This window comes from Oryx dammah, unplaced genomic scaffold, assembly GCF_014754425.2.
Source record: "Oryx dammah isolate SB20612 unplaced genomic scaffold, SCBI_Odam_1.1 HiC_scaffold_1, whole genome shotgun sequence".
Lineage (NCBI taxonomy): Eukaryota > Metazoa > Chordata > Mammalia > Artiodactyla > Bovidae > Oryx > Oryx dammah.
This window is the reverse complement of record NW_024070185.1, coordinates 83,010,467-83,036,549: the sequence shown is the minus strand read 5'-3', so window position 1 is coordinate 83,036,549 and position 26,083 is coordinate 83,010,467. Positions and strand designations below refer to the sequence as shown.

Here is a 26,083-nt window from a genome sequence, read left to right as displayed (position 1 = left end):
GCTTAGCCACACTTGGCTTACAGCTAAGACTTTTCCCAGTTTATCCACTTCTGAGAAAGCACAGAGAGAGTCAGGAAAGCAGGAGGCCTGGGAGTTGGGGGTGGACATCAGAAGGAGGACAGGTCCTTCCAGGGTAGCTTCTGGCCTGAGACAGGTAGAAACTCTCAAGGGCAAGGCCAGCTTTCCATGTTTAGATCCAAGTGCTGCCAACAGCACCAGCAGTAAGTGAGATGGGAACTCCCATAGTGTTTGAAATGAAGCCAAGACACGCCACGGGAACATACGTACCTCAACCAACAGTCAGCCAACAGAATGCCCCCCAGAGCCCATCCTGGTCCCACGAGATGTTCAAAGAGCTAAAGAAAAGGTGGAAGGGGTGTAAGCCTCCCGTGCCCCATTGAGAGCTTCACAACACAGTGAGTATTTTAAAGGCTCTGAGAAGTCCCACAACAGCAATTCATGCTTGACCCAGCATTCCCCATGCCTATTTAGTAACACCTCCCTTTCCACAGCAACCCTCTGAACACACGTGCTGTGCTATACTGAGCTGCTTGGTCGTGTCCGACTCTTTGCAACCCCATGGACTGTAACCCGCCAGACTCCTCTATCCAAGAATACTGGAGTGAGTTGCCACACCCTCCTCCAGGGGATCTTCCCAACCCAGGGATCGAACCCAGGTCTCCCGCATTGCAGGTGGATTCTTTATCATCTGAGCCACCAGGGAATGCCAAGAATACTGAGGAGTGTAGCTATCCCTTCTCCAGAGGATTTTCCCAACCCAAGAATTGAAGCAGGGTCTCCTGCATTGCAGGTGGATTCTTCACCAGCTGAGCTACCAGGGAAGCCCCTGAACACACATGGAAAATGACAATCCAGGGGAGAGGCCTGAGGTATGCCACCAGCTGCTGCCTCCCAGTGTGAGTCTCCTTCTCATCAGTGGAAACAGAGTCCCAAGACCTCTCAAAGGTTCCAAGGACCTAATAAACTCACATATGGGTCTACACATCCATTTCAAGTCCTCCCCACACCACAGCTTCCTCCCTACCCTTGTGCCCACATCCTGTTCATGGCCAGCCGATAGTCAGGCCTGAACCTCACTGCCAAGGAGTGGCCCCCCTCGCATGCCAAAGGCAAGTGAGGACAGCTCTGTGCAAACCACCAGAATAGGGGGGCACCAGGCCTCATCTGGCACCCCTCCTTCCTCCACAGCCTTCTCTGCCCATGTGCCTGGGCAGGGTTCATGCCATGCCATCTTTAATTCCTGAAGCCACCAAAGAGACCCCACTCCTGAGCACCTGGGGAATATCCCAGCTCAGAAGCTGGCCATCCCTGGTCCCCAGGGAGGTGGGGCATGAAGGGGTCCACTGTCTAGACCCTCCTGATTTGTGCACAAGGCATAAAGACCACTCCAGGAGCACAGAAGCTCCTGGAAGCAGATGCTTAGGGAGCCCACAATTCAAGACCACCTTGCCATGGTTAGGGACACTCTGCCCAGGCTGCAGCCTGCTCCCTACCTTCAGAGAACAGCTGAGCAGGGCTTTCTGGAAAACCCCTCCAAGAGGACCAGAACAGGAAGCACAAAGACAGGAATGGACCCTAAACCACAGACTCTCCTTGCAAACCAATACATAGGATTAAGAAACACTCAGAAACATAAAGATAAACTTTAAAAGCAATGACACGTAGAGACTATAATGGTATTTATAAAAGCCATATATGGGGAAACAAGAACTTGAAGGTAATATGCAAAAATAAGTAATTATAATCACTTAATTATGAGTTTTTTCATTTCTGCAAACTTCTTTAATGTAGCTGTTACACTGCTTTGTTTTTAATTAATAAACTATTTTTTTAAGACATTCTCAGCTTATAGAAAGACTGAGCAGAAAGCAGAGTTCCCTTATATGCCCTCATACCTGCACAGTATTGTCTATCATTAACACCTTGCTTTGGTGTGGTACTTTGTTATAAGTGATGTGTCAATATTGATAAATTATTATTAACTAAAGTCCATATTTTATATTTCAGTTCTCTCTTGGTGCTGCACGTTCTCTGGGTCTGGACAAATTTATGACATGTATCCATCATCATGGGCTTCCCTGATGGCTCAAGTGGTAAAGAATCTGCCTGCAACACAGGAGACCTGCATAAAGCTTTGCCTAATCCAAAAAGCCATGTAATTGGAATTATGTAGTATGCAGACTTTTCAAATTGACATCTTTCACTTACTAATATGCACTTAAGATTCCTCCATATCGATTTGAGAGAATAGCATTGAAACATGTATATTACCATATGTGAAATAGATCACCAGTCCAAGTTCGATGTATGAAGCAGGACACTCAAAGCCGGTGCACTGGGACAACCCAGAGGGGTGGGATGGGGAGGGAGGTGGAAGGGGGTTCAGGATGGGGGACACATGTACACCGGTGGCTGATTCATGTCAATGTATGGCAAAAACCATCACAATGTTGTAAAGTAATGAGCCTCCAATTAAAATAAATAAGTTAAAAAAAAAAAAGATTCCCCCATATCTTTACATTGTTTGATAGTTTCTTTCTTTTTAGCACTGAATAATATTCCATTATCTGGGTGTACTATAATTTATCTATTCAACTACTGAAAGCTATCCTGGTTGCTTCCAAGTTTTGGCAATGATGAACAAAGCTGCTACAAACATCTGCATGCTGGTTTTTATGCAGACATAAATTTTCAACATATTTGGGTAAATATGAAGGAGCATGGTTGCTGAATCATGTGGTAAGAGTATGTGGCAGTACTCTTTTGCATTCCCACCGGCAATAAATGAGTGTTCCACCTGCTCCACATCCTTGTTAGCATCTGATGATGCCGTGCATGCGTGTGCTAAGACACTTAAGTCTACGGACTGTAGCCCACCAGGCTCCTCTGTCCATGGGATTCTCCAGGCAAGAATACTGGAGTGGGCTGCCATGCCCTCCTCCAGGCGATCTTCTCAACCCAGGGATCGAACCCGTCTCTTGCATCTCCTGCACTGGAAGGCAGGTTCTTTACCACTACTGCCACTCAGTGATGCCAATGTTCTGGATTTGGGCCTTTCTAATAGTTGTTTAGTGGTATCTCGTTTTGATCTGCATTTCCCCCAGTGAAATATGATGTATCTGTTCAATGGTTAGTATACCTCCTTTGATGAGATGTTTGTTAAGGTCTTTATCCTACTTTTCCCTCCAGGAGCTTCCCTCTGTTCTAGAAGCCAAGGTCAGAAACAAGGAGAAGACTGTGGGTCTGTGTTCACCTTCCCTGACTCATAAAAAAAGATAGTTGACCCATTTTTTAATCTGGTTGTCTGATTTCTTATTGTTAAGTCTTAAGAGTTAAGAGCCCCAGTATTCTGGGGCTTCCCTGGTGGCTGAGATGGTAAAGAATCTGCCTGCAATGCAAGACTCCCTGGTTCCGGGTAACAGCCCTTTATCAGATATGCATTTGGCAAAGATTTCCTCTTAGTCTGCATTTTGTTTTCTCATTCACTTATAGGCCTTTGCAGAGCAGAAGTTTTTCATTTTAATGAAGTTGAACTTAAAAAGTTTTTCCTTCACAGATCATATGTTTGGTGCTGTACCTAAAAAGTAATTGCCAAACTCAGTGTCACCTGTTTTCTTCTATGTGATCCTCCAGGAGATTTATAGTTCTGTGTTTTAGATTTAAGTCTATGAGCCATTGTGAGTGAACTTTTTTGAAAGGTATAGAGTCTGGGTACAAGATTCCTTTTTTTTTGCATGTGGATGTCCAGTTGTTCCAGCACTGTTTGTTGAAATGACCCATTTTTCTCCATTGTGTTGCCTTTGCTCCTTTGTCAAAGGTCAGGTCATATATTTATTTGCATTTCTTTCTGGGCTCTCTATTTTGTTTCAATGATCTATTTCTCTATACCACACTGCCTCTTTTATTCAATTCTTTTTTAAAAACTTTAACATTTACTTAGAGAATGCTGACATAAATCGAAGGCAGTGATCAAGTATTCCAGAAAATCTTAGAATTTAAGTCAGGAGCAGATCTGGATTTGAAAACTATTTGAAGGATGAAAACCCACAGCTGACTCAGGCTGCCAACCTCAGACAGACTGGGCTTCGGCATCCTCACCAAGGGAGCCTCTCCACCCAAAACACAGCTCCTGCATTGTCTGTGCCCAGAAGCAGATTCTAATCTGCTTCTGGGAGAGTGCAGCTGCTTCGTTCACACCCTTTCCTTATCTGCAGCTCAGATGATAAGGCGGCAGCAGCCAGGTGTTCAGGCAGAGGCACAGGCCCTCCAGCCTCAGGCAGGCCTCCCTGCTCCTCCAGATACAGCTTGCTCTCCACCTCAAGCTCAGCTTCTTAAAACTGTTTAGACCAACACGTGTGGGTCCAAAGGTAGCTCAGATGGCAAAACATCTGGCTACAATGCGGGAGACCTGGGTTTGAACCCTGGGTCGGGAAGATCCCCTGGAGAAGGAAATGGCAACCCACTCCAGTATTCTTGCCTGGAAAATCCCACGGACCGAGGAGCCTGGTAGGCTACAGTCTATGAGGTTGCAAAGAGTCAGACTGAGAGACTTCAAATGGGGTGAGAAGAGTGCCTGCTCTACGTTCAGTGCTGAATGTACTTCTCCACACTCCCCATAGCCCTGTGAGGGTTGGCTAGCACTATCTTCATTGCACAAAGAGGCAGGTGCCCTCTCTATGGCCTCTCCACTGGGAAGCTATGGGGCTGGGACCCAAATGCAGCAGGGTACCTTTCTCCCAGAGTGGGTTCACACAGTGTGCCCTGCCTTCCTACCACCTCAGGCAGATGCCAGCACCAATCTCACCATTCAGCCAAGGCAGAAGGAGATCCAAGCCCATGGCCCAAACCCCTGCAGGACTGGGTCAAATTCTCCTGCTTCAAAGTGGTGACCTGGAGCTCTGTGGTGTCACCTCCGGCATCATCCAGCTCCAACCCAAGCCAACAACCCCAAGAGATGCCTACAGCCAGGCAGAGGGCTACTAGAGTCAGCCATTCTGAAAGGTGAGTGGCAGGCACCCAACAAGGCCAGCCAGCCCAGGGCCACAGGACAGTCTCTAAACAGACACACTCTCTTGCCTCCTGCATTCTTCTCGCAAACACCCCCTCCTCTGAGAGAACTTGGCTCTCCCATCAAGATGCTCCTGTTCACAGTAGTATCCCAGGGCTGGAACCAGCTCATGTGCTCAAAAAATGCCAGCTGAACCAATAACCACACCATCCTGCACTGCTGAGCCCAGACACAAGACCCAGCATTGGGAACCCTCTTGAACATCCACTCTCTACCCTCCTCTCAGCAATTCTTTCTCTTGCCACCATCCTATTCCAGCTACCGTAACAGTCCACCAGCAAAGCTTCACCCACCTCAGACTTACACCCCAGCTACCACCTGAAATGGCACAGGCGATGGAGAAATGCCCACTACCCCTCCACTCAAATTAGACAGTCTGAGGATCCTCCCTCTGGGCTCCAAGTCACTGGGCAATTCAGGCCTGAAACACTCAGCCTGGTACATGCCAGAGCCCTGAGAACACCTTGGGACACACATACTTGGCCAGAGAAGCAGCTTCTTCGAGCCACAATGCCCAATGTGCCCACAGTGGTGACCCACAGTTCAGGCTGCTTGTCCATCACTGCTGACCACACTCTGACCACACCCCCAACCAAGCCTGGGGACACGGGAGGCCCCTCTGGGTTCTGGACATGGACACTTCAGCACTGGTGGGCCCCTCCCCAGTGCATTCCACAGGCTTCTCAGGCAACTGGCACCCACCTTTCTCACCAACCAGACCAGAACTGTGGTCAAGGTGGCACACGGAACATCATTTGAGAAAGCAAATTCAGTGCCGACACCCAGCTGCTTTCAAATTACACCTCTCGCAACAAAATTAAGCTCTTAAAAGATTTCTTTCTTAATAAAAATAAAAAAGTACAGTGACTGCCAATCAAATTGAGCTGAGCCCTTTCTAAGCACCCCTGGTGGCTCAGACAGTAAAGAATCCGCCTGCAATGAAGGAGACCTGGGTTCAATCCCTGGCCTGGGAAGATCACTTGGAAAAGGGCATGGCTTCCCAGTATTTTTGCCTGGAGAACCCCCATGGACAGAGGAGCCTTACAGTCCATGGGGTCACAAGATGTCGGACACAACTGAGGGACTAAGCACAGCACCCAAGCATCCTACTACAGCAAGCAAGCGCCATCTCCTCTGCACATCCCCTTGACTCCCCATGTCAGCCGGATCCGGCTGCTTGTGGCTCCTCTGAAAGCAGATGAGGCAGCACCTGAGTCTGCTTTGGAGGCCACAGGGAACACCTCTCAATCCCAGGCCTGAGGTTGCCCAGCACAGCAGGACATGTGCCTGGTCTGTCCATGAAAGATGACGGTACGCTTGTATGATCAGAGTATGAGTTCAGCACCCAGTACAGCCATGGGAGAGGTTCCAGGCCACACCAACGGCAGGAAGACCTGGTCACCCTTTGAGGACAGTAAGGGAACCAGTATGCTCAAATGGCTGCACCCGACAGACCCCTAGAAGCATTATCCACATCCAGGGCGCAGGGAGGCGAATGGGACAGAGGTCTGGCTGGAGTGGGTGGGTTGGGAACACGAGTCCTCCACGTCCACAGGAAGGAGATGTCAGTAGGTCCTGCGGTCCTCACGACTCCCGGGCCTGGAGTCCAGGCCATCACCAGCCCATGGGGGTACAGTCACCTCTGGGCAGTAACAACCAGCAGGACAGCTTCATGATGACACCTGAGGGACCAGGCACCCGTCCCTGGCTGATGGGGACTCAGACCCTATGGTATCTCTTTAGGGCTCCCATGGCCCTCAAAGCCCTACTCCAGAAAGGTCAAGAGCTGACACCTCCATGAGGCAAAATGTCTCCCGCACTGGCACAGGCCAGGAACAAGCGCAGGAAACATGAGCTCCAGGTGGAATCCCCCGGAGGCAGTGCCCAACCCTGTAACAGCAGCTTTCTGTGCGGAGGAGGAAGCACACGGCACCTGAGACCTGTCTCCCTGGATGCAGGGGCCTGCTGACGGGAGGGGCAGTACTGACCAAGGGGGCTGAAAACCAAGGTTCCTTCCAAGTTCTCGAGAAAGAGGCTTAAGCAGGTGGTCCAAGAAAGGCCAACAGGCCATCTCCCACGAGGCTTCTGGACACTGGCCGGGATCTGGGCTGGCTGCATTTTCTCTGCTCCGAGGCCCCGCCCATGCCTCGGCGGCATCAGCAGGTCAAAGAGGGTGCCTGGGTCACCTGGGAGCATGTCAGTGATCCACGCCTATCCTTCCATGGCAACCCAGAGTCAACCAGAAGCCCCAGCTATCCCATGCACTGTCTGACAGGATGGGGTCTGAGAAGGGCCAGAGCTGGCCACACAGACGTGGGAAACGTGAGTTAAAAGTCAGGGGTTCTAGGTCCCTGTTGCTACTGTAACATGTCCTGGTGCCAGAAACACACGTTCATTCAAAATAAAACAGAAGGGGAGGTAATACTTTAAAATGGCTTCCCCCTCAAAATCTGTATCAGTTCTGAATGTCTGGAGAATTCAGGAGGTAAAAACACATCATTGCGCTTCACTGTGACGTGAACACATATTGCTCTTTCCGCAAAGCTCTGTCAAAACTAAATTCTAGAAGGAAACTGGAAGTCATGGGGATCTTACATCCTCCAAGCCAGACTTATTAGGTGCAAAAATGCAGCCTTTCCTTCCCTTGGCAGGGAATTCTGGAAAAATCGAATAGGTGACACTGTCTCAGTTCTGGGGGAGGCAGGCAGGTGCCAACATCTCCCATGACCCCAAGGTTGAGAGGAGGAAGCAGACTTTTGAGGGTTGATTTCCAGGGCATTCCAAAGCTGCCTGCTGAGGAGCCTATGGGGACTGGGGAAGGGAGGGTTGGAGAGCAGGAGGAATCCTGCAAAGCACCCCGACCTGAAGGCAATGCTCCCGGCAACCCACCCTCCCCGGAGCCATGATGCCGAGGAATTCTGGGTGCTGGGTGGAAGATGAACGTCTCCACCCTGTGCACTCGGAAACCCCTTCCCCACATACAAAGCCAGCAGGCCACTTGTCACCCTGCCCGGTGCTTGGTGATCTAAGAGGACTGACTCGGCACCTTGCCCTCCACCCTTCTCTCCTCTCCTAAGGACGGCTGGTGGCCTCTTCCCACAACGCTGCCATCCCTTCTATCATCTGAATCCTCACAGGTGACCTTGGTGGGCGCTCAACAACCAAATGGGGGAGACAGCAGCCTCCTGTTTAGTAAAGAGGAGAGTACACACAGCAGACGCCTGGCTGCTGCCCTAAGCTGGGTCCCAGCCCCATTTGGTGTAAAACCCTCTCAGACCCGCCCAGCAGAAAGCAGCTGAACCCAAATGCTGCACCATCAGCCGTCTTGTTAGCAGAGATACAGGAACAGTTTTCTGGCTGGCATGGGGCCCCCAGTAATTACTGTAGAAGAAGCAAAACCAGACAGAGTAGAAGCCAAATCTCCCACCTTCCCACTCCCACCAAGAGGACAGGAGGAAAGGCCTCCTGTATAGCTACACTCTGGTGCCGCTCTGCTCAGGGACCCAGAGGCAGAACAGCTTGTCTTGCCTTAAAGGGAATGGGAACTAACAACCTCCTCCAAGGGTCACATGAGCCTGCAGCGCCTCAACGAGATCAGCTGGGCTTTGCTGCTGAGGTCTAACTCAGCTCCTGCCTGCTGCAGCACCCCACTCCTGTCCTCTACCCTGCAGAGGCATTCCGTGGCAGAGCACCAGTGGGTGCCTGGAGCACCACACGAGGCCACTTGGCAAGCGTAAGGAGGGAGGGAGGGAAGGCACATGACCGCACTCTAAAATCAGGAGTCCTTTTTCCTCTCCCATCTTCCCTTTCCAGGTCCCCTCTCTCCTGTGTCTTCACACACAGCAGTGATGCCCAGCCCATGACTGTGCCATCCCGGCACACCATCTCGAGGGCCCCAGACCACAGACCACTGAGGCCAGCCCTCAGCAGGGCCCAGAACCTGCAGCCACGAGGGAGAGGGCCTCAATAGAACACCACTGGCTGTATTTCCACAGAAGAACCAAGGAGCTGTGGGGAAGGGTAGGCTCCAGAGCTCTTTGTGTCAGGAGAAAGGCTGAAGACAGGTGGACACTGGACACATTAGCCAGCTACACACACACACACACACACACACACACACACACACACACACACACACACGCCACCCTGCAGGGGCCCAGAGGACAAAGCAACCAAATCCCATTTCTGAGCCAAAAAGGAAAGCTGCCTGCAGTGTGGCAGGCAGCCTGCGTCAGGACTGGCAGGCCCAGCTATTATAACTTTACAGGGTGCGGAGGTAGGCTTACACCCGCACGGCCAACTCTCGCATAGGCCAGCCCAGTGCCTGACAGCTGTTCCCCCAAACAAGGGAGGGCCCATAAACACCCACTGTGACAGGCGCTGCCCCAGCTTCCAGGACTGGCCCAGGGCAGCTTGAGTTACCATTTATATAATCTTCTAGGGCTGGGGCTGACACAGCCAACAGGAGGGCAAGGTTATGAAAAATGCATGTCCAGAGCCTTTATATCCACAAAAACAAAACAAAACCAAACCAAACCCCACCTGCATTTTGCATGACTTGACTTTAGGACTTCTCACACATCCACATCGTGAACTAACCTCCAAGTTTTGTCCCCCAGGCCTCACTGTAGACAGACCCCAGGTCAAAGGAAGCCCCTCAGATATCCCCAACTAGGGCGTCTACACTCTGCAAGATACAGGACGGTGTTCATTTATGAGCAGCTGAGAGGCCCCCAAACCACCCTGTGACCACCTGGACACAGGGCTCTGAAGCCCCCACACCCACTGCCTGCGTCAGTACAGCCCAGAAGAGCAGCACTAACACACACTGGAAGACACGCCCTCCAAGTGCCCACTCTTCATCATGGGCTCACATCGTGCCACAGTCACACACCACTCACTGGGAGGTCCGACCTCCATCACCCAAACCTTCACCACACAGACCGCCAGCACAACCAACCACCCACACAGAGGGTGACAGACAGACAGCCGCCGCCAGGGTTGGCTTAAGCCAGGCATGGCGCCATGCCGGAACTGCACTCACCCACCACCCACCTGCGGCCAGCGCATCCCTCACCTGCAGCTCGCACCAGGCTACCTCCACCCAGGTCTCCGTATCCAGCCCCTTATAGACCGTCTTGAAAGAGCCGCGGCCAAGCTCAATGTCAAACTTGAGGAACCGGCCATCCAGGGAGGTGGCCACAGCCTTCAGGTCGTCCTCGTCGTCTTGCTCCTCCTCGGGCTCCTCCCGGCGTGCGCGCCCGAGCTCCGGCCTGGCCTCGGGAGCCCCCGCGTCCTCCTTCCTCGTGGCCGCTGTCTCCTCACGGGGACCGCCGTCGGGGGCGGGCACGGGAGCGGGCGCGGGGTCCGGGCCGGGTTCCTGCGCTCCCGCCGGCTCCAGGCCGGGGTCGGCAAGGTTGCTCGGCGGCGCAGCAGGCGCGGCAGGCGCTGGGGCGGCCGGGCGACCTCGGGCGCGCTCGGCGATGAGGCGGCGCGTCTTGCATAGCAGCAGCACCCTGCGCTGCAGCGGCTGCGGGGGCTGCGCGCCCGGCGCCTCGGCAGCCTCCAGGCCCGGCGGCTCCTCCTGATCAGACTCCACCACGCTGCGCCGCAGGAAGCGCTGGGGCCCCGGCCGCGCCGCCCGCACCCGCGGCGCTGCCGCGGGCTCCGCCATGCCCGCGGGCCCCGCACCGCGCCCGGCCTCCATCAGTGCGCCCGGGGCGTTTCGGCGGCCGCCATCGTCGTCCATCTCTGCGGGCAAGGACACACAGGGCCGTGTGAGTGCTGGCCTCGCCGCACCTGCCCGGGCCGCGGGATGAAACAGCACCGCCCCGGAGTCCGCACCCTGCCCTCCCTGGCCGCGGAAGGAGACCTGCCGAGCTGTCCGTGGGGAGTGGCTGCAGACCCGACCCGCAGGCCGGGTTGGGTGGGAGGGGGCCGTGCCCTGCTCAGGCCTGGGCCGCGGAGGAGCCCTGCAGGGCTGTCTCACGGGGGACCGGAAAGGCTGCAGAGGGGACCAGGAGGCCGAGGAGAGCACACCTGTGCCCTGCCCAATCGCGGGGAAAGGGGCCTATTGGGATGTCCCTGGGAGGTGGAGATGGTGAAGACCGGACCGGGAGGCCGGGGCTGGGGGAGTGGGGGCGCCGTGCCCTGCTCAACCCTGGGCCGGGGAGGGGTGAAGAAGATTGGGGAAGAAGGAGGTACTGGCCAGGCGGCGGCTCCACAAAGGACGCGGCCCGGGGCGCAGGAGGGGCGCGCGGGGAGGGGGCTGCGGCGACGCGGCGCGCACACAAAGGCAGCGGGCGGGGGGCTCTGCACTCACAGGGCAAACGGGCGCCGTCCATGCCCGCGGCCCGGCAGCAGGGTCGAGCGAGGCCGCTCTCAGGCCCGTGATCCGCGCTCGGTCTGGGTAGCTCTCAGGGCCCGGGTCCGCGCTCCAGGCCCGGGTCACCCTCCGCACCAGGGCGCGACGATACTCCCTCTGGCCGGCCGGCGCCGGGGCCGCGCTCCCGCGTGCTGCTCCGGCTCCGCGCGGCTGCGCTCCTGCACGGGATCCGACCCGGCGCGCGAGGAGGGCGGGGCATTCGGCTGCCCGCCCCCGGCCGGCGCGGCGGGGCGGGGCCTGGCACGCCCACCTGTCCTCGGGCGCGCGCGGCCACCTGCAGGCCAGCCCCCGGGGCCGCGCAGGCCCACTGCAGCCCTCTTGTTCTCCCTCCAGGGGGCACTGCTGGCCTCTGAGGATCTTTGGAATGCCCCACCGGACTGCTGGCCGCGAGTGGTTTGTTATACCCCCTGCAAAAATGGCTTGACCATCCTAGTTTGTCCGCCTTTTGGAAAGGCTGCCGATTTCATCAAGATTCAATCAGTCCAGGAAGACATCCTAAATTACAAGCCCATCCTTTTCAAGCCTGTCCATGACGGACGAGCCTAGGCCTATCAAGGGATGAAGCTAAGCATGTTTCAGACAGACGCGTGCAAGTCAGTCTGGCTTCCTCCGTGCTCCCTAGGACATGCTGGTGGCATGTGGGCATCATGCCTGCCCGGTGATGGAGGAGAGGACAGGCAATTCATGTCATCACTGGCAGACCACTGCCCACCCACACCTGGCAGATGTACATAATATGGCAGCAAGTATCCCCACACATCGAAGGTGCAACCTAAATGCTGGGGGATCGAAGAGAACCTGTCCCTGACCGGGTGCTCTGTGCTTGCTTTCTGAGACCTTAGGGGTACTTTTGGGCAGCCCTGCTTGCCTGACTCTCGTGACAGGGAGCTCACTCTCTCTGCTGACCCATGACCCATGAGTACACAGCTAAGCAGCTAGTGGACAAGTTGCAGTTTGCTCATCCATGAGATGAACATAATGGTTAGTCACAGCTGGTATTCAACAAATGCTTACAGAATGGGAGGAATGGAGACAAGGCCTACCCTCTGCCTCTGCTCCAACCAGTTCCCAGCACAGCCCACTGATAGGAAGGTCAAGGTCTGGCCTTGCCCCCAGGGAGCCCAGTCAAGGTGCACTGAGATGACCCAGAGGGATGGCACGGGGAGGGAGGAAGGAGCGGGGTTCAGGATGGGGAACACGTGTATACCTGTGGTGGATTCATGTTGATGTATGGCAAAACCAATACAATACTGTAAAGTAATTAACCTCCAATTAAAATAAATAAATTTATATTTTTTAAAGAAGAGGTACTTTTGAGGGTGGGCCTGCCTTTAAGTGGGCTCAGACAGCCTGGGGTCAGTCTAGTGGTCAGACCCAGTGCAGCCAGGCCACTTCCCTGAGTGCCCCCCACAGGCTACTGCATGGGGAGGTAGTCCCTCACTTGATGACTATGTGGGGTCCGCCCCAGGCACAGGTGAAATAGTGGAGAGCCAGGTCCCATAAGGGGATGGGGCAAATGAGGGGACTGTGTCAGGAGAGCAGAGTTGGGGTGATGGGGGCAGGGCAGACTTCTCAGGGACTGAAGAATGCTGGGACAGGGAGATGGAGTCGGGGCATATGGGACTCCCAGGCTTGAGCTCCAAGGCCCTGGAGGCTCCTGCAACTGAAGGCAAATGGTGGGGCACCTGGAGCTCTGGCTCCTTGGGGAAGTCTCCCCATCCAGTGGGGACCAAGCAGTTCTATAATGCATTGTTTTCTTCTTTTATAATAAGATGATATAACATTTCTTTTACTCCCAAGTTTGAAAATATGTGTTGATTTTTTAAATAACAACTTTATTAGGATATAATCTAGTTACCATGAAATTCACTCTTTTAGAGTACACAAGTCAGTGATTTTTACTATATTCACAGAGTTGTGTGACCATCACCACCATCTAATTACAGAACCTTTTTATCACCTCCAAAAGAAACCCATGCCCATTAGCACTCCACATTACCCCTTTCTCAGTCCCAGGCTAGCAGTGATCTACTTTCTATCTCTATAGATTTGCTAATTTATAACATCACATATGAGCTTTCCCAGTGGCTCAGTGGTAAAGAATCTGCCTGCCAATGCCAGAGATGCAAGTTCTGTCCCTGGATCAGGAAGATCCCTTGGAGATGGAAATGGCAACCCACTGCAGTGTTCTTGCCTGGAAGATCCCATGGAGAGAGAAACTTGATGGGCTACAGTCCATGGGGCTGCAAAAAGTCAGACATGACTTAGCAACTAAATAACAGCACCATCACATAGAAATGGAATCACACGACAGCAGTCTGTGACTGGCTTCTTCCATTCAGCATATACAGATGCAGATGGCACCACTGACTCAACGGACATGAATCTGAGCAAACTCAGGGAGATAGTGAAGGACAGGGAAGCCTCAGTTCAGTTCAGTTCAGTTCAGTCTCTCGGTCATATCCGAGTCTTTGCCATGGACTGCAGCCCGCCAGGCTTCCCTGTCTATTACCAACTCTCGGAAGGGAAGGGAAGCCTGGTGTCCTACAGTTCATGGGGTCACAGAGAGTCAGACACAACTTGGCAACTGAACAACAACAAGTGTGACTTCCACTGCACCACCCGAGGCAGGCACGTCTTTCCATATGCAGCTGTCCACTCAGAAGATGCTCATCAGGCTTGCATCAAATAACTGAATAACGATTCAAACCTTTTTCCCCTATGCAGTGAGTGACTTAAATTTATTTAACTTTACTCAGCTTGGCTCCTACCAGATGCTACATTATATATCCTTGTTGGTTCAGTCCAGAGAACACAGCTTTAGCCCTCAGATATCCTGAATGTGCAAGTGTTTGAAATCCTCTCCCTATCACCCTGCTGTGAAGTGAGCCTGCCTCCAGGTGTGGGAGATTCTGTTAGCCCTCAGTCTCCCATCAGGGACCACCCCCAAACTGCACAGCTCAGTTCCTGACCCCAGGCTTGTTTTTTTTTTTTTAATGAATTCAACGTTTAGAAACAATTTATTTCCATTTTGTGATTGAGTCTCAAGAAGAACAGCTAAGACCATTCAATGATCATTCCTACCCATTCAGTGGCCTGAGCTGTGTGCAGATCAGTCTCAGTGGGCACTACTAGGTGGGCACAGAAGGAACCTGCACACTTTCAGACCAGCCTTCACCCTCGGCAGGAGTCATGGTAAATTCCGGAGCTGAAGCAGTGCATTCACCCCAACCATCATCCTTGGTCACAGCCTGCCCTTCATTCTCTGTCTCTGGTGGAAATAGATGGAGTGTGGCACAACTCCTGGTTGCACAAAAGAGATGATGCTTGTGTCCACCACCTGAGACCCACTGAATGAGCACTCTTTTCGTGTCTCAGAGCAGGATTGACTTTGGTTTGTAAAGAGGGGGTCCTCATGGCTCTAGAGACCTGCATGGATCATGAAATAGGGAAATGGGCAGAAGAAAACACAGGCTATTTTCCATGTTTTCATCTCTCCTAAAGCCCCAGGAATTTGAACCAGGGGTCTTGAGTAACATTGTTGTTGTTCAGTTGCTGAGTCATGTTTGGCTTTTTGTGACCCCATGAACTGCAGTGTGCCAGGCTTCCCTGTCCTTCACTATCTCCCTGAATTTGCTCAAACTCATGTCCATCGAGTCAGTGATGCCATCCAACCACCTTATCCTCTGCTGCCCTCTTCTCCTTTTGCCTTCAATCTTTCGCAGCTTCAGAGTCTTTTCTAATGAGTCAGTTCTTTGCATCAGGTGGCCAAAGTATTAGAGCTTCAGCTTCAGTCCTTCCAATGAATATTCAGGGTTGATTTCCTTTAGGATTGACTGGTTTGATCTCCTTGCAGTCCAAGGGGTTCTCAAGAGTTTCTTCTCCAGCACCACAGTTTGAAAGCATCAATTCCTCCATGCTCAGTCTTCTTTATGGTCTAACTCTCACATCTGTACTTGACTACTGGAAAAACCATAGCTTTGACTATATGGACCTTTGTTGGCAAAATGATGTCTTTGCTTTTTAATACATTCCCTAGGTTTGTCATAGCTTTCCTCCCAAGAAGCAAGCATCTTCTACTCTCATGGCTTCAGTCACCATCCACAGTGATTTTGGAGCCCAAGAAAACAAAGTCTGTCACTGTTTCCATTTTTCCCCATCTGTTTGCCATGAAGTGACGGGACCAGATGCCATGATCTTAGTTTTTTGAATGTTGAGTTTTAAGCCAGCTTTTTCACTCTTCTTTTCCACTCTCATCAAGAGGCTCTTTAGTTCCTCTTCACTTTCTGCCATAGCATGAATAGAGTACCCGATAGCCATCAAAAATAGGGGTGAGTCACTGAGCCCAGTGGGTGGTGGGGCCTAAAGTAAGTCATGCTGCTGAAATAATGATAATGATGATGATCCCTAGTGCTGAGCTAAGTTTGCAAGAGTTCTCTTGTCTTGCCCCACACTGTCCTAGAGGGCCCTGTTATCAGATGGGAAGCACAAGAGAGGCAGAGTCTTGCCTTAGTTTGTTGATTGCCGGCAGTTGACCTGGAGGTGAACCAGCTCACACCTCACTGTGAGCTGCCTCTCAGCCTGAAACTGCTGCCTTCTACCCTTTTCAGAACTTTGTGGCTAGTCCCTCCCCGTTGACTTTTTGCTAGTTCGAGGGGCTGGTCTTCGGCAAGCTGGTACATGCCTCATCACGCCAGCTCTCTCGCATCCTCTCTTAACACCTCTGCCCATGTGGCCCCTGGAGCTCTAACTCTGCTGGCTCTTCGTCACATGCCCATGATCCATCCCACCTCCAGCTCCACCCCATACAGCACTGGGGCTGGGAATCTGTGCTCCATCTCTCCCAGCCTCCAGCGGCTTCAGAAAGGCATTGTCAGAGGAACTGCTGGCAGCAGCAGATTGAAAGGAGCTCCTGTCCCCATCCACTGAACAGGGGGTAAACAGTACTCTCCATCAGACTTCTTTTGGTCCCCAGAGCCGGTCACATGGCTCCACTCCTCTCCTAGGGAGCAGCCAGAGCACAGCAGAGCCCCCTTCCACACTCCCAGTCCCCGAGGCTGAGCATCCCCTGAGGTGGCCACCCATCCAAGCTCCACAGCCTCCTTCTGTCCATACTCGGAGTATGCACTGCTGTCTGGGTTTCAGTGGGAGCAGAGTCCTCAGTGTGCTCAATCAGCCTGTCAACACCTGGTATCTAAGCCCTAGGATTGAATGGATGCTCTGCCCAGTCTCAGCCTCAGCTCTCTCCTCAACTCTCAACTCTTGGGGGATCTGTCTTAATGGGCGGGCTGAGGAGTGAGAGGTGGTGGTTTAGTCACTAAATCATGTCCAACACTTGCAACCCTATGGACTGTAGCCTGCCAGGCTCCACTATCCCTGGGATTTTTCCAGGCAAGAATACTGGAATGGATTACCATTTCCTTCTCAGGGGATCTTCCTGACCCAGGGATCAAATTCTGGTCTCCTGCATTGCAGTCAGATTCTTTACTGACTGAGCTGACCCTCCCTCAACTCTAGCTTGACCCCAACCACATCTATCTACTGCCCTCTGCCTGGGATTTGGGATGCCAAATCCCAGTTAAGGCCCCAAATTCTGGGCTGTGTTCTATTAGTCCTGATGGCTCATGCCAGCCCTTGCTTACCATGGCCCCACTGCCTCTCTTATCCTATTGCCCAAATGGATCCACTGAGCAGGCTAGCACAAGCTTCCTGGAAAGCAATTCATAGTTGGAGCAAGAATGTAAAAAAATGTTTACACCCTTTAAGTCAGTAATTCCCTTTTGGGGAATTTATGCAAATGAAGTGACCAGCTATGCAGATAGTGGTGCATAAAGATGTTCACTGAAGGGTTATTTATAATAAGGATTAGGGATAATGCAAATTTTCAGCAATTGGAAAATGGCTCAGTAAACTGTGCTATTCTGACATAATCAAACATGACGAAGCCATTTAAATGCTCTTGGAGTTTTATAATGAGGCAGGAAGTGATTAGAGATAATTTGAAGTGACAATGTACTGGAGAAAAACCAGAAGAGAACACACCAAAATGTCAGCAGTAGATGGTTTTGCTTTTGTGTGTTTTTCTGCACTTTGGACAAGAGGCAGCTTCACTTAATGTGTGGCCCATGTCTTTGGAAAAGGGGGCGCACTGATTCAGCAAAGGTCTGGAAGCCTGGATCTGATTCGAATCCTGGCACCATCTGTTGGCCATGAACTGCAATTCATTAATTAATGTCTCTGAACTCCAGTTTCCTGATTAGTCACAGGGTGGTGGCAGCACCCAGTTCCTGGGGTTGTGACAGAATCACTAAGTGAATCCCCAGGGCTTCTAGCAGGCCAGTAGGTCTGAAACGTGGTAGCCATCCTGGACTCTGACCACCTCCTACCTTGCCACCTGTCTCCTTGCTGGTGGGACCTGACAGAGAAAAATGGCCCCTGATTCAAGAGAGCCACTGAATCCCCACTTCCCCAGGGGGACGTGGAGGCTGGATGTCTTAGCAATTTGCTTAGGACCACAGAGCTAGTGAGGAGGGAGGGCAGACATATAGGCTTACTTGGACAGAGCAGAGAGAAGGAGCGTGGAGAGCCAGGTGCCACAAGGCCTTGGCTGGAGACCTCAGAGCAGAGCCAGGCCACCGTCTAGGACAGGTTCTGACAAGTGGCCGAGGTGGGCTATGCCGCCATGCTTCACAGGGGTCGCACCCACCCAGAGTTTCCTCTTTACATTCAGTGGGCCCCATCAGCCCCCACGAGCTCTCAGGGGAGACACATAATTCTCCATGTGATGCCGAAGAGGCTTTTTCCACTGGCTGGAAACTTGGCCTACTTGACTTGGGGTTTTCCAGCAGACCCAGTTTAAATTGCAATCCCTGCCCCTGGGAATGCCTGTTCATTCAGAATGAAAAGGTGTCCGGGTCATATAATATATTATCACCAAACCTTGTTGAGCCCTCTAGAGAAGTTGCATCCCAGTGAGGCCCTGAGTTCTGGCCTTTCTCCCACTAGTCATGCTGGCGCATGCCAGCCCTTGCTTGCTGAGGACCTACTGACTCTCTTTCATCCTGCTGTCCAAATGGATTCACTGGTGGCCAGGCCTAGTGCACACTTTGGAAAATGACCACATCGTAAGAAGAGTCCCTGCCTGTCTTTCAGCTATGCTTCCTTCTCTGTTGGCTTCACCTACAGTCTGACTTCCTGGAGGAGCACCCATGCCCACCAGTAGCTCCACATTGACATTCCCAGGGTTTCCCTCCACAGCTCTAGGAAAAGCCTTGGAGATGGATGTCTTTAGCTGAGAGGTCACGTGTTCATCCCTGAACCACCCCTGGGGACAGGGCTGTGATGTTCTGACGTGCCAGACTGGGCACATGTCCCCCATTGGTCCAAAGACTGGATGTGGGAAGGGGGCTTGTTCCAAAATAAGGAGGAAGCATCCCACTTACACCCTGACCTTGACCTTGGGGAAGGAGGCATGGCTCCTCTTTGAATGTCTGCACCAACCCCCATGCATTCTTCTTACACTTGTGGTTTCAATTTGCTCATCTGCTGAATGGCTCACCTCATCAGACCATGCAAGGGAGAATGGGAGGGTCCTCAACAACCTGGCACACAGTAGGTGCTCATTAAACATTAATGCCACCCTCCTAGGCTCAACACTCTGCACACACCTGCCAAGGGAGTGAGTCACAACCTCTGAGGCCATTGAGCTGCAACATGTTTTTCTATAAGGTTTCATGTGAACTACACATCCAGGAATGAAGTCACTGATCAATAAACCACAGCAGTGACTCCAATACTTATTGGTCTTAGAGACAGAATTGCCATTTTACAAGGTAACTGGGCAGGCCCCAACAGCCAGAATCATACTCCACTTTGAATAAAGACCTGAACTATAACTGGCATTAGTAGGATACTGCAGGCAGCTTCAGGCCCTGCGGCGGTTTCTACATCAGCATCACAGGCACAGATAGGCAGGAGCTGAGCCCTGGATGCCATGGGGTAAGGATGTGGGGTATAGTGTGCTGCATGGGGCTTGACATGGTTCTGGTCTCTCTGTGAGGATGTGAGTGGTAGGAGGGCTAGGGGGCAGGGTGCCTTGGTTCTGATGCTGAGGAGCAGAGGCCAACACAGACACCAGCAAGAGCAAAGTAGGGCTTTTAACAGGAGGAGACACCAAGGCTAGAAGAAGAAGAGGGAGCTGCCCAAGAGCATGTGGTGATCAGGCTATAGAACTAGACCTCCAGGGTCAAAAGAGGCCCTGTCTCTTGCTGGAGGGAGCTTTAAGTTATCATTTATTGGATGTGTGTGTTTGCGTGTGTGTATTGGTTGTAGGGGGGCCTTCCAGACACAAAAGCAAAAGGGGGCAGGGCAGGGAGGAGAGATCAGAGATTTAAAAAAGAAAGATAACATTGATCAAATTTTTAAATATTAAGAAACAAGATCTAAAGGTAGCCATTCCCTTGAGGAAAAAGATTCACAGCAGATACAAAGGGCGAGGAGAGTTATCATTAATATACAGAAATTCACATGAGTCAATATGGGTTCAGTATTAGCAGAAAAAAGCCAAATTCCCCCAAAGAAAAGAGGATGAAAGTCATGCCAACAAGCACAGAAAGTCTCGGAATGTATAGAACCACAGTTTTGTCTCACCAGGAACTGTTAGAAGGCAAGTAAAACAAACTGGCATCTTCATGTGGAGATTAGCAGTCCTGGTTTAATAATAAGGCCTGGTGCTGGCAGAGGGGAGCAGACAGGCAAGCTGTGAGCAAGTAGTTAGTCCCAGCCTTTCAGGAAAGCAGCTTGGAAAAGCCTCACACTTATTTCTTACTCTGATTCACTTTTGGCATCTACCCTGAGGAAAGCAGAGATTTAGAACTAGAGTAGTTTATCTCAGAGTTACTATATATACCAAAAGATTGGAAATGACAAGGTTCCAGGGGAGGCCTGGGTAACCCTTTGTTATCCTAAACCAAGGAGTTTGTGATAATTTGTTACTGCAGCAATGTGGACTGATACACTCCACACTGTATTCCTGGCACAAGAAAGCTTGATGTATTCTGGAAGCTCAAGGAACAATCGTTAAAGCAGCCAATAAAGGAATACTCTCAAAGAAAATACACCAGATATCAGCAGTGGTTATTTCTATCTGGGCTTCCCCGGTGACTCACCTGGCAAAGAATTCGCCTGCAATGTGGGAGACCTGGGTTTGATCCCCAGGTTGGGAAGGTCCCCTTGGAGAAGGAAACAGCTACCCACTCCAGTATTCTGGCCTGGAGAATTCCTTGGACTCTATAGTCCATGGGGCCGCAAAGGGTGGGACACGGCTGAGTGACCTTCATTTTCACTTTTATTTCTATCTGGGTGAATTCCATTTTTTGTTTTCATGCTTTTCTAGTATTTTCAAATGGCAGTCATGGCTGTCCTACAGCTTGTACCATGCACTCACCTGCTTGGCCAACCCTGAACCAGCTGCTTGGTCAGAAGTTCATGCATTTGTAATTGTGACAGATTTTGGCAAACTGTTCACAGGAGAGGTTGTACCAATTTACACTCCCACCAGTGTTGTAGGCTTGCCCACAGAGCACATTAATTGACTTTTGCATTAGGAGAAACGCTATATCCCCCCCAGGGATTTAATTTCCATGTCTCCGGTCACTTGTGAGCTCAGCCTCTGCCCATGGGTTCAAACCAGCTTTCTTTCCTTCGAACTGTCCTCATAGAGGCTGACATCTCCCTGCCCTGCTGACCTCCAGACCACCTTCGCTCAGCTTCTGAGTGACTGGTTCCATCTCCTTTGTCAGCCCTAGGCTCAGAAGTCACCTCCGCGGAGGGGTGAGGTCCCTGAGGGGCCCACAGCCCTGCCTGACGTGGGGCCACCATCGGCGCAGCCTGGCAGCCCCCTCGCCCCAGCAGGGCCTGAGCCAGTTGGAGATGAGTCTGTGCTAAGTGACCCATCTCACTCCTCTGGGCTCCCCAGGGAGCAAGGCCTTTGGCCTCAAGATGAAGGCCCCTACAGTGGCCATCAGAAGTGTGGCTTGGACTCAAGTCCAGCCCCTTGGCCACCCTAGGCCACACCAGCCTGAGGGAGAGACGCCTAGGCTGGGGTGGGGCAGGGGGGTGGGTACTGCAATAAGCTCGTTCCCTGGGCCTTAGTTTCCTATCTGCCAACCAGCAAGGTCACCGTCAGGGTGACAGAGCACACATCTGCAGTGCTTCCAGTGGGCAGCCTAGGCCCGGGCACAGGAGGAGTGGTCACTGCAGCTCTAGGAAGCTGAGGGCACGTGCCCTGAGCTCTCCATCCTTCTCCAGATAATGCTGGGCTGGATCAGCATCTCCATTCCCAGGGCCCACTTTGCCTGTGCCACAGCTGGGGTGGAGGCTGTTGGACTGATCGATTAGTGCATGCCTGGTCCCTGCCAGCCAGATCCCTGACCCTGGGGTCCCCACGCTTGCCTGCAGCCCATGCCTGATTCTGATGGTAGAGGCCAGTGCCCCCCATACCACATGGACCAAGGGTGGTGGACAGTGTTAACTGGAGTCCAGGGTGTTCTCAGAGTGGCACCTGGGGAAGGGCCAGCATGACCCAGGGCTGCACGGGTACCTCTGTTCACAAAGCACCAGCATTCATTCACGGGGGCCCAAGGACAGGGTCAGTAGTTTGCCTGGGAGGACCAAGCCTGTAGCCTCACACCCTCATCTTCTTTCACAAGAATTTAACACAAATGGCGTGAGGCCCTGCAGACACAGATGGAGGCAGCCAGGAGGCTCAGTGGCCTTAAGCAGGTGGTGGTGCCTCTCTCCAGCCTTGGTTTCTCCACTTGCAAGGAGAGGAGGACAGCCAGATAGTGAATGAACATGCTCATTCATGCTCATTCATTCATGAGTGAATGAATCTGCTCAAAGGATTGGAGGATGGAAATAAGGGAAGGAGGGAAGAAGGTAGGGATACAGAGAAGGAGGGAAGGGAGAAGGGGGAAGAAAGGAGGGAAGGAAGGGAGGAAAGATAAATAGGCAAAAAGACAGGATCACAATCTGCTAAGGATAAACTAGAAAGTTGCCCCCATATGGTCATCTGGGAAACCCTGGACAGATTTGCTGATCTCTCTGAGCTACCCACTCCAGTACTCTTGCCTGGAAAATCCATGGACAGAGGAGCCTGGTAGGCTGCAGTCCATGGGGTCACTAAGAGTCAGACATGACTGAGCAACTTTACTTTCACTTTTCACTTTCATGCATTGGAGAAGGAAATGACAACCCACTCCAGTGTTCTTGCCTGGAGAATCCCAGGGACGGGGAAGCCTGGTGGGCTGCCGTCTATGGGGTCGCACAGAGTCAGACACAACTGAAGCTACTTAGCAGCGGCAGCAACAGCTGAGCTTTCCTTGTTGACCTGCAGGATGGAAACCATAATAATAGAGGTGAAGATAGCTTTTCCTGCCTCCCCAACACCTGGAGCTCCCACACCCTATGTTGTTCTGGTACTTTTCTTGGCTCTGCACTTTTAGAAGCACACCATGATGTTCAGCACGCGCTCACGGTCAGCTCATGATGAACACTCTGCTGCACTGGGTTTCTCAGGGTTGGGAGGTGCTGCCTCTGTCTGACTTCACCCTAACCTCACCGCAGGTGCCAGAGGTAAGATGTCATCACAGGCAACTAGGCAAAATTCTGAAGTCATGACAAGGATGTACCTTTCAGCAGTTTTTTTCGCAGCTGATAGTAGCTGAAAGTAAAAAGTCGCTCAGTCATGTCCAACTCCCTGTGACCCCATGGACTGTGGCCCACAGGCTCCTCTGTCCATGGGATTTCCCAGGCAAGAATACTGGAGTGGGTTGTCATCCTCTTCTCCAGGGGATCTTCCCAACCCAGGGACTGAACTGGAGTCTCCTGCACAGGAGGCAGATTCTTTACCATCTGAGCAAATAGGGGAGCCAATTGTAAAACAGTGTTTATTTGTTAGTTAAATAAATTAGTCTCCTCTGAGGTACTGTTTGTAACTCTGGAACTCTTTTTTAAATGCATGCATGTTGTGAATAACACAGAAAATCAACATCATCTGGTCTAGCCCCGAGCTGGGACAGGAAGCCCCTCCAGGACCTGAGGGGTGTCAGCCAGCTCTGCTGGCATCTCTTCAGGATGGGAGCACATGGCCTTCAAGATGCCCAGATGGACCACAGACCTGAAGCTCCTATGCTGCAACTGCCCTGGGACAGCCAAGCAGGGTCCCGGGGACGATGAATACCCCCAGCCCACCGGTACAGCCTGGCCCCCAGCTGTGCTTCTCTCTGCCACACTGCAGTTTTCCATCACATCTCCCGACTGTGCCCTAGAGAAAGAATCACAGAATCACAGGGTGAAATGAATGAGGATATGAATTTGACAGAGAGCTGAAATTGTCTGGAAACCGCCCCTCTCCACCCCCACCCCCACCCCCACCCCCCCGCCGCGTCCCCAGGTTGCCTGCCTTCCCCGCCCCCAGGCGGCAAGATAGGAGGAGGCCAGAGTTGCAAGGACATGACCAATACTCAGCCACCACATTTCACTCTGACCAAGAAAACCCTTTTTTAAAAATTGAGACATAATTTGCATGCCATAAAACCCCCCTTTTAAAGTGTACAATTCAGGGATTGTTAGCACATTCACGGACTTAGGCAATCATCATCACTAAATCCAGAACGTTCTCATGGTCACAAAGAAGATCTGGCCCTCCCAGCTGAAGCAGGAAGCATGATGGCCTTTCTCTGCCACAACCTACCTCTTCAACTGAACAGATAAAACAAAATTTAGAAACTTGATTTTTGCCTTGAAGACCAGAAAATCAGACACTGTAAGACTGAAGACAGAGGTAATCCATGACAGTGACCAACCCAAGTTCTTTGAAAAGTTTCTCAGAGATTTCACTGTTCTTTCAAGATTCTAGATGGACAAGAAGCAATTGGCTGGATTCTTGGTTTAGCTGTTAAACTTGGATATGGAGATAATGCTGAAAAATACAATTACTTGGCAACTGATAATGCAAAAAATGCTGACAGCACAACTAAAAATGCAGAGCCCATGATCAATTTGGCCATAAATAATCCTAATTTTAGGGCAGGTGTCCTGGCCCAGGCTACCTTTCAGAGTCAAACACGGTGATTACCTGGCAGTGCTTCAAGCAATTAACATTTTGGTCCAGGAACCCTAACATGGCATGCAGTTGCTAACACAAACCCAACAGAAGAGAGCTTGCCTGCTGCTTAAGACAAGCGTATTCTCGGTTTTAACACAGGAGCTGAGGTTCTTAATGAAGCTGCTCAAATTCTGCACTTGGTGCATATAGAAGAGCTCAGAGAGCTGCAGACAAAAATTAATGCAGCCATAGTGACTGTTCAGATGATTACTGCTGATCTAAAGACAGATCACAGACTGGGTGGAAGATGAATATTAGAAAGTTCATCTAAAATTAGAATTTTAGCATCTCCCCTACCTAGTACACACTGGCATATATATGGAAGCAAACGCTACATTTTCAATGGAAAACTCCCAGAGATTTGACTATGTTCTAGAAAGCAACCACTGTTGCTTTTTCTTTAATAAAGTTTGGGAAAGAAGAAAACAAAAAATAGATCCTGTACCCAACAGGCAATCAGCCCCCACTCAGGGCCCCCGCACCCTGACAACCATGAATCTGACTCTGAATCTGCCTATTCAGGACATTTCATATGAATAGAATCATAACATATGTGACCTTTTGTGTCTGGCTTCCTGCACTCAGCGTGTTTTCTAGGTTTATTCACACTGTAGCACGCACACCACTTCACCCTTCTATAGCTGATTAATATTCCATTGTTTGAATACACCACATTTTGTTTAATCTATCATCCAATGGTGTACACTTGGGTTGTTTCTGGGTTTTGACCATATGAACAATCATGTACACGTTTTTGTATATACCTAAGTGGTCTATGGGAATACCAGACCACCTGACCTGCCTCTCGAGAAATCTGTATGCAGGTGAGGAAGCAACAGTTAGAACTGGACATGGAACAACAGACTGGTTCCAAATAGGAAAAGGAGTACATCAAGGCTGTATATTGTCACCCTGCTTATTTAACTTCTATGCAGAGTACATCATGAGAAATGCTGGGCTGGAAGAAACACAAGCTGGAATCAAGATTGCCGGGAGAAATATCAATAACCTCAGATATGCAGATGACACCACCCTTATGGCAGAAAGTGAAGAGGAACTAAAAAGCCTATTGATGAAAGTGAAAGAGGAGAGTGAAAAAGTTGGCTTAAAGCTCACCATTCAGAAAACGAAGATCATGGCATCCGGTCCCATCATTTCATGGGAAATAGATGGGGAAACAGTGGAAACAGTGTCAGACTTTATTTTTGGGGGCTCCAAAATCACTGCAGATGGTGACTGCAGCCATGAAATTAAAAGACACTTACTCCTTGGAAGGAAAGTTATGACCAACCTAGACAGTATATTCAAAAGCAGAGACATTACTCCAGCTTGTGTTTTTTCCTGTGGTCATGTATGGATGTGAGAGTTGGACTGTGAAGAAGGCTGAGCGCCGAAGAATTGATGCTTTTGAACTGTGGTGTTGGAGAAGACTCTTGAGAGT

The 26,083-nt window shown here is 51.3% G+C and overlaps 1 protein-coding gene and 1 pseudogene across 6 annotated transcripts in view; one reads left to right on the top strand and one right to left on the bottom strand.

Annotated features, from left to right (window-relative positions):
* The window catches only part of WNK2 (WNK lysine deficient protein kinase 2), a 146,789-nt gene extending 135,951 nt beyond the window's left edge, over nt 1-10,838 (bottom strand). For all 6 annotated transcript variants that reach the window (XR_005721835.1, XM_040245526.1, XM_040245536.1 and 3 more), the window contains exon 1: nt 10,167-10,838. Coding sequence is in view for 5 of the 6 variants with exons in the window: in XM_040245526.1 (XP_040101460.1) it covers nt 10,167-10,838 (672 nt within the window). In the remaining variant the exon portion in view is untranslated. The remainder of the gene's footprint in view (nt 1-10,166) is intronic.
* Nucleotides 10,839-23,619: 12,781 nt separating this feature from the next.
* Nucleotides 23,620-24,893, top strand: LOC120856337 (annotated as a pseudogene).
* The last annotated feature ends 1,190 nt before the right edge of the window (nt 24,894-26,083 follow it).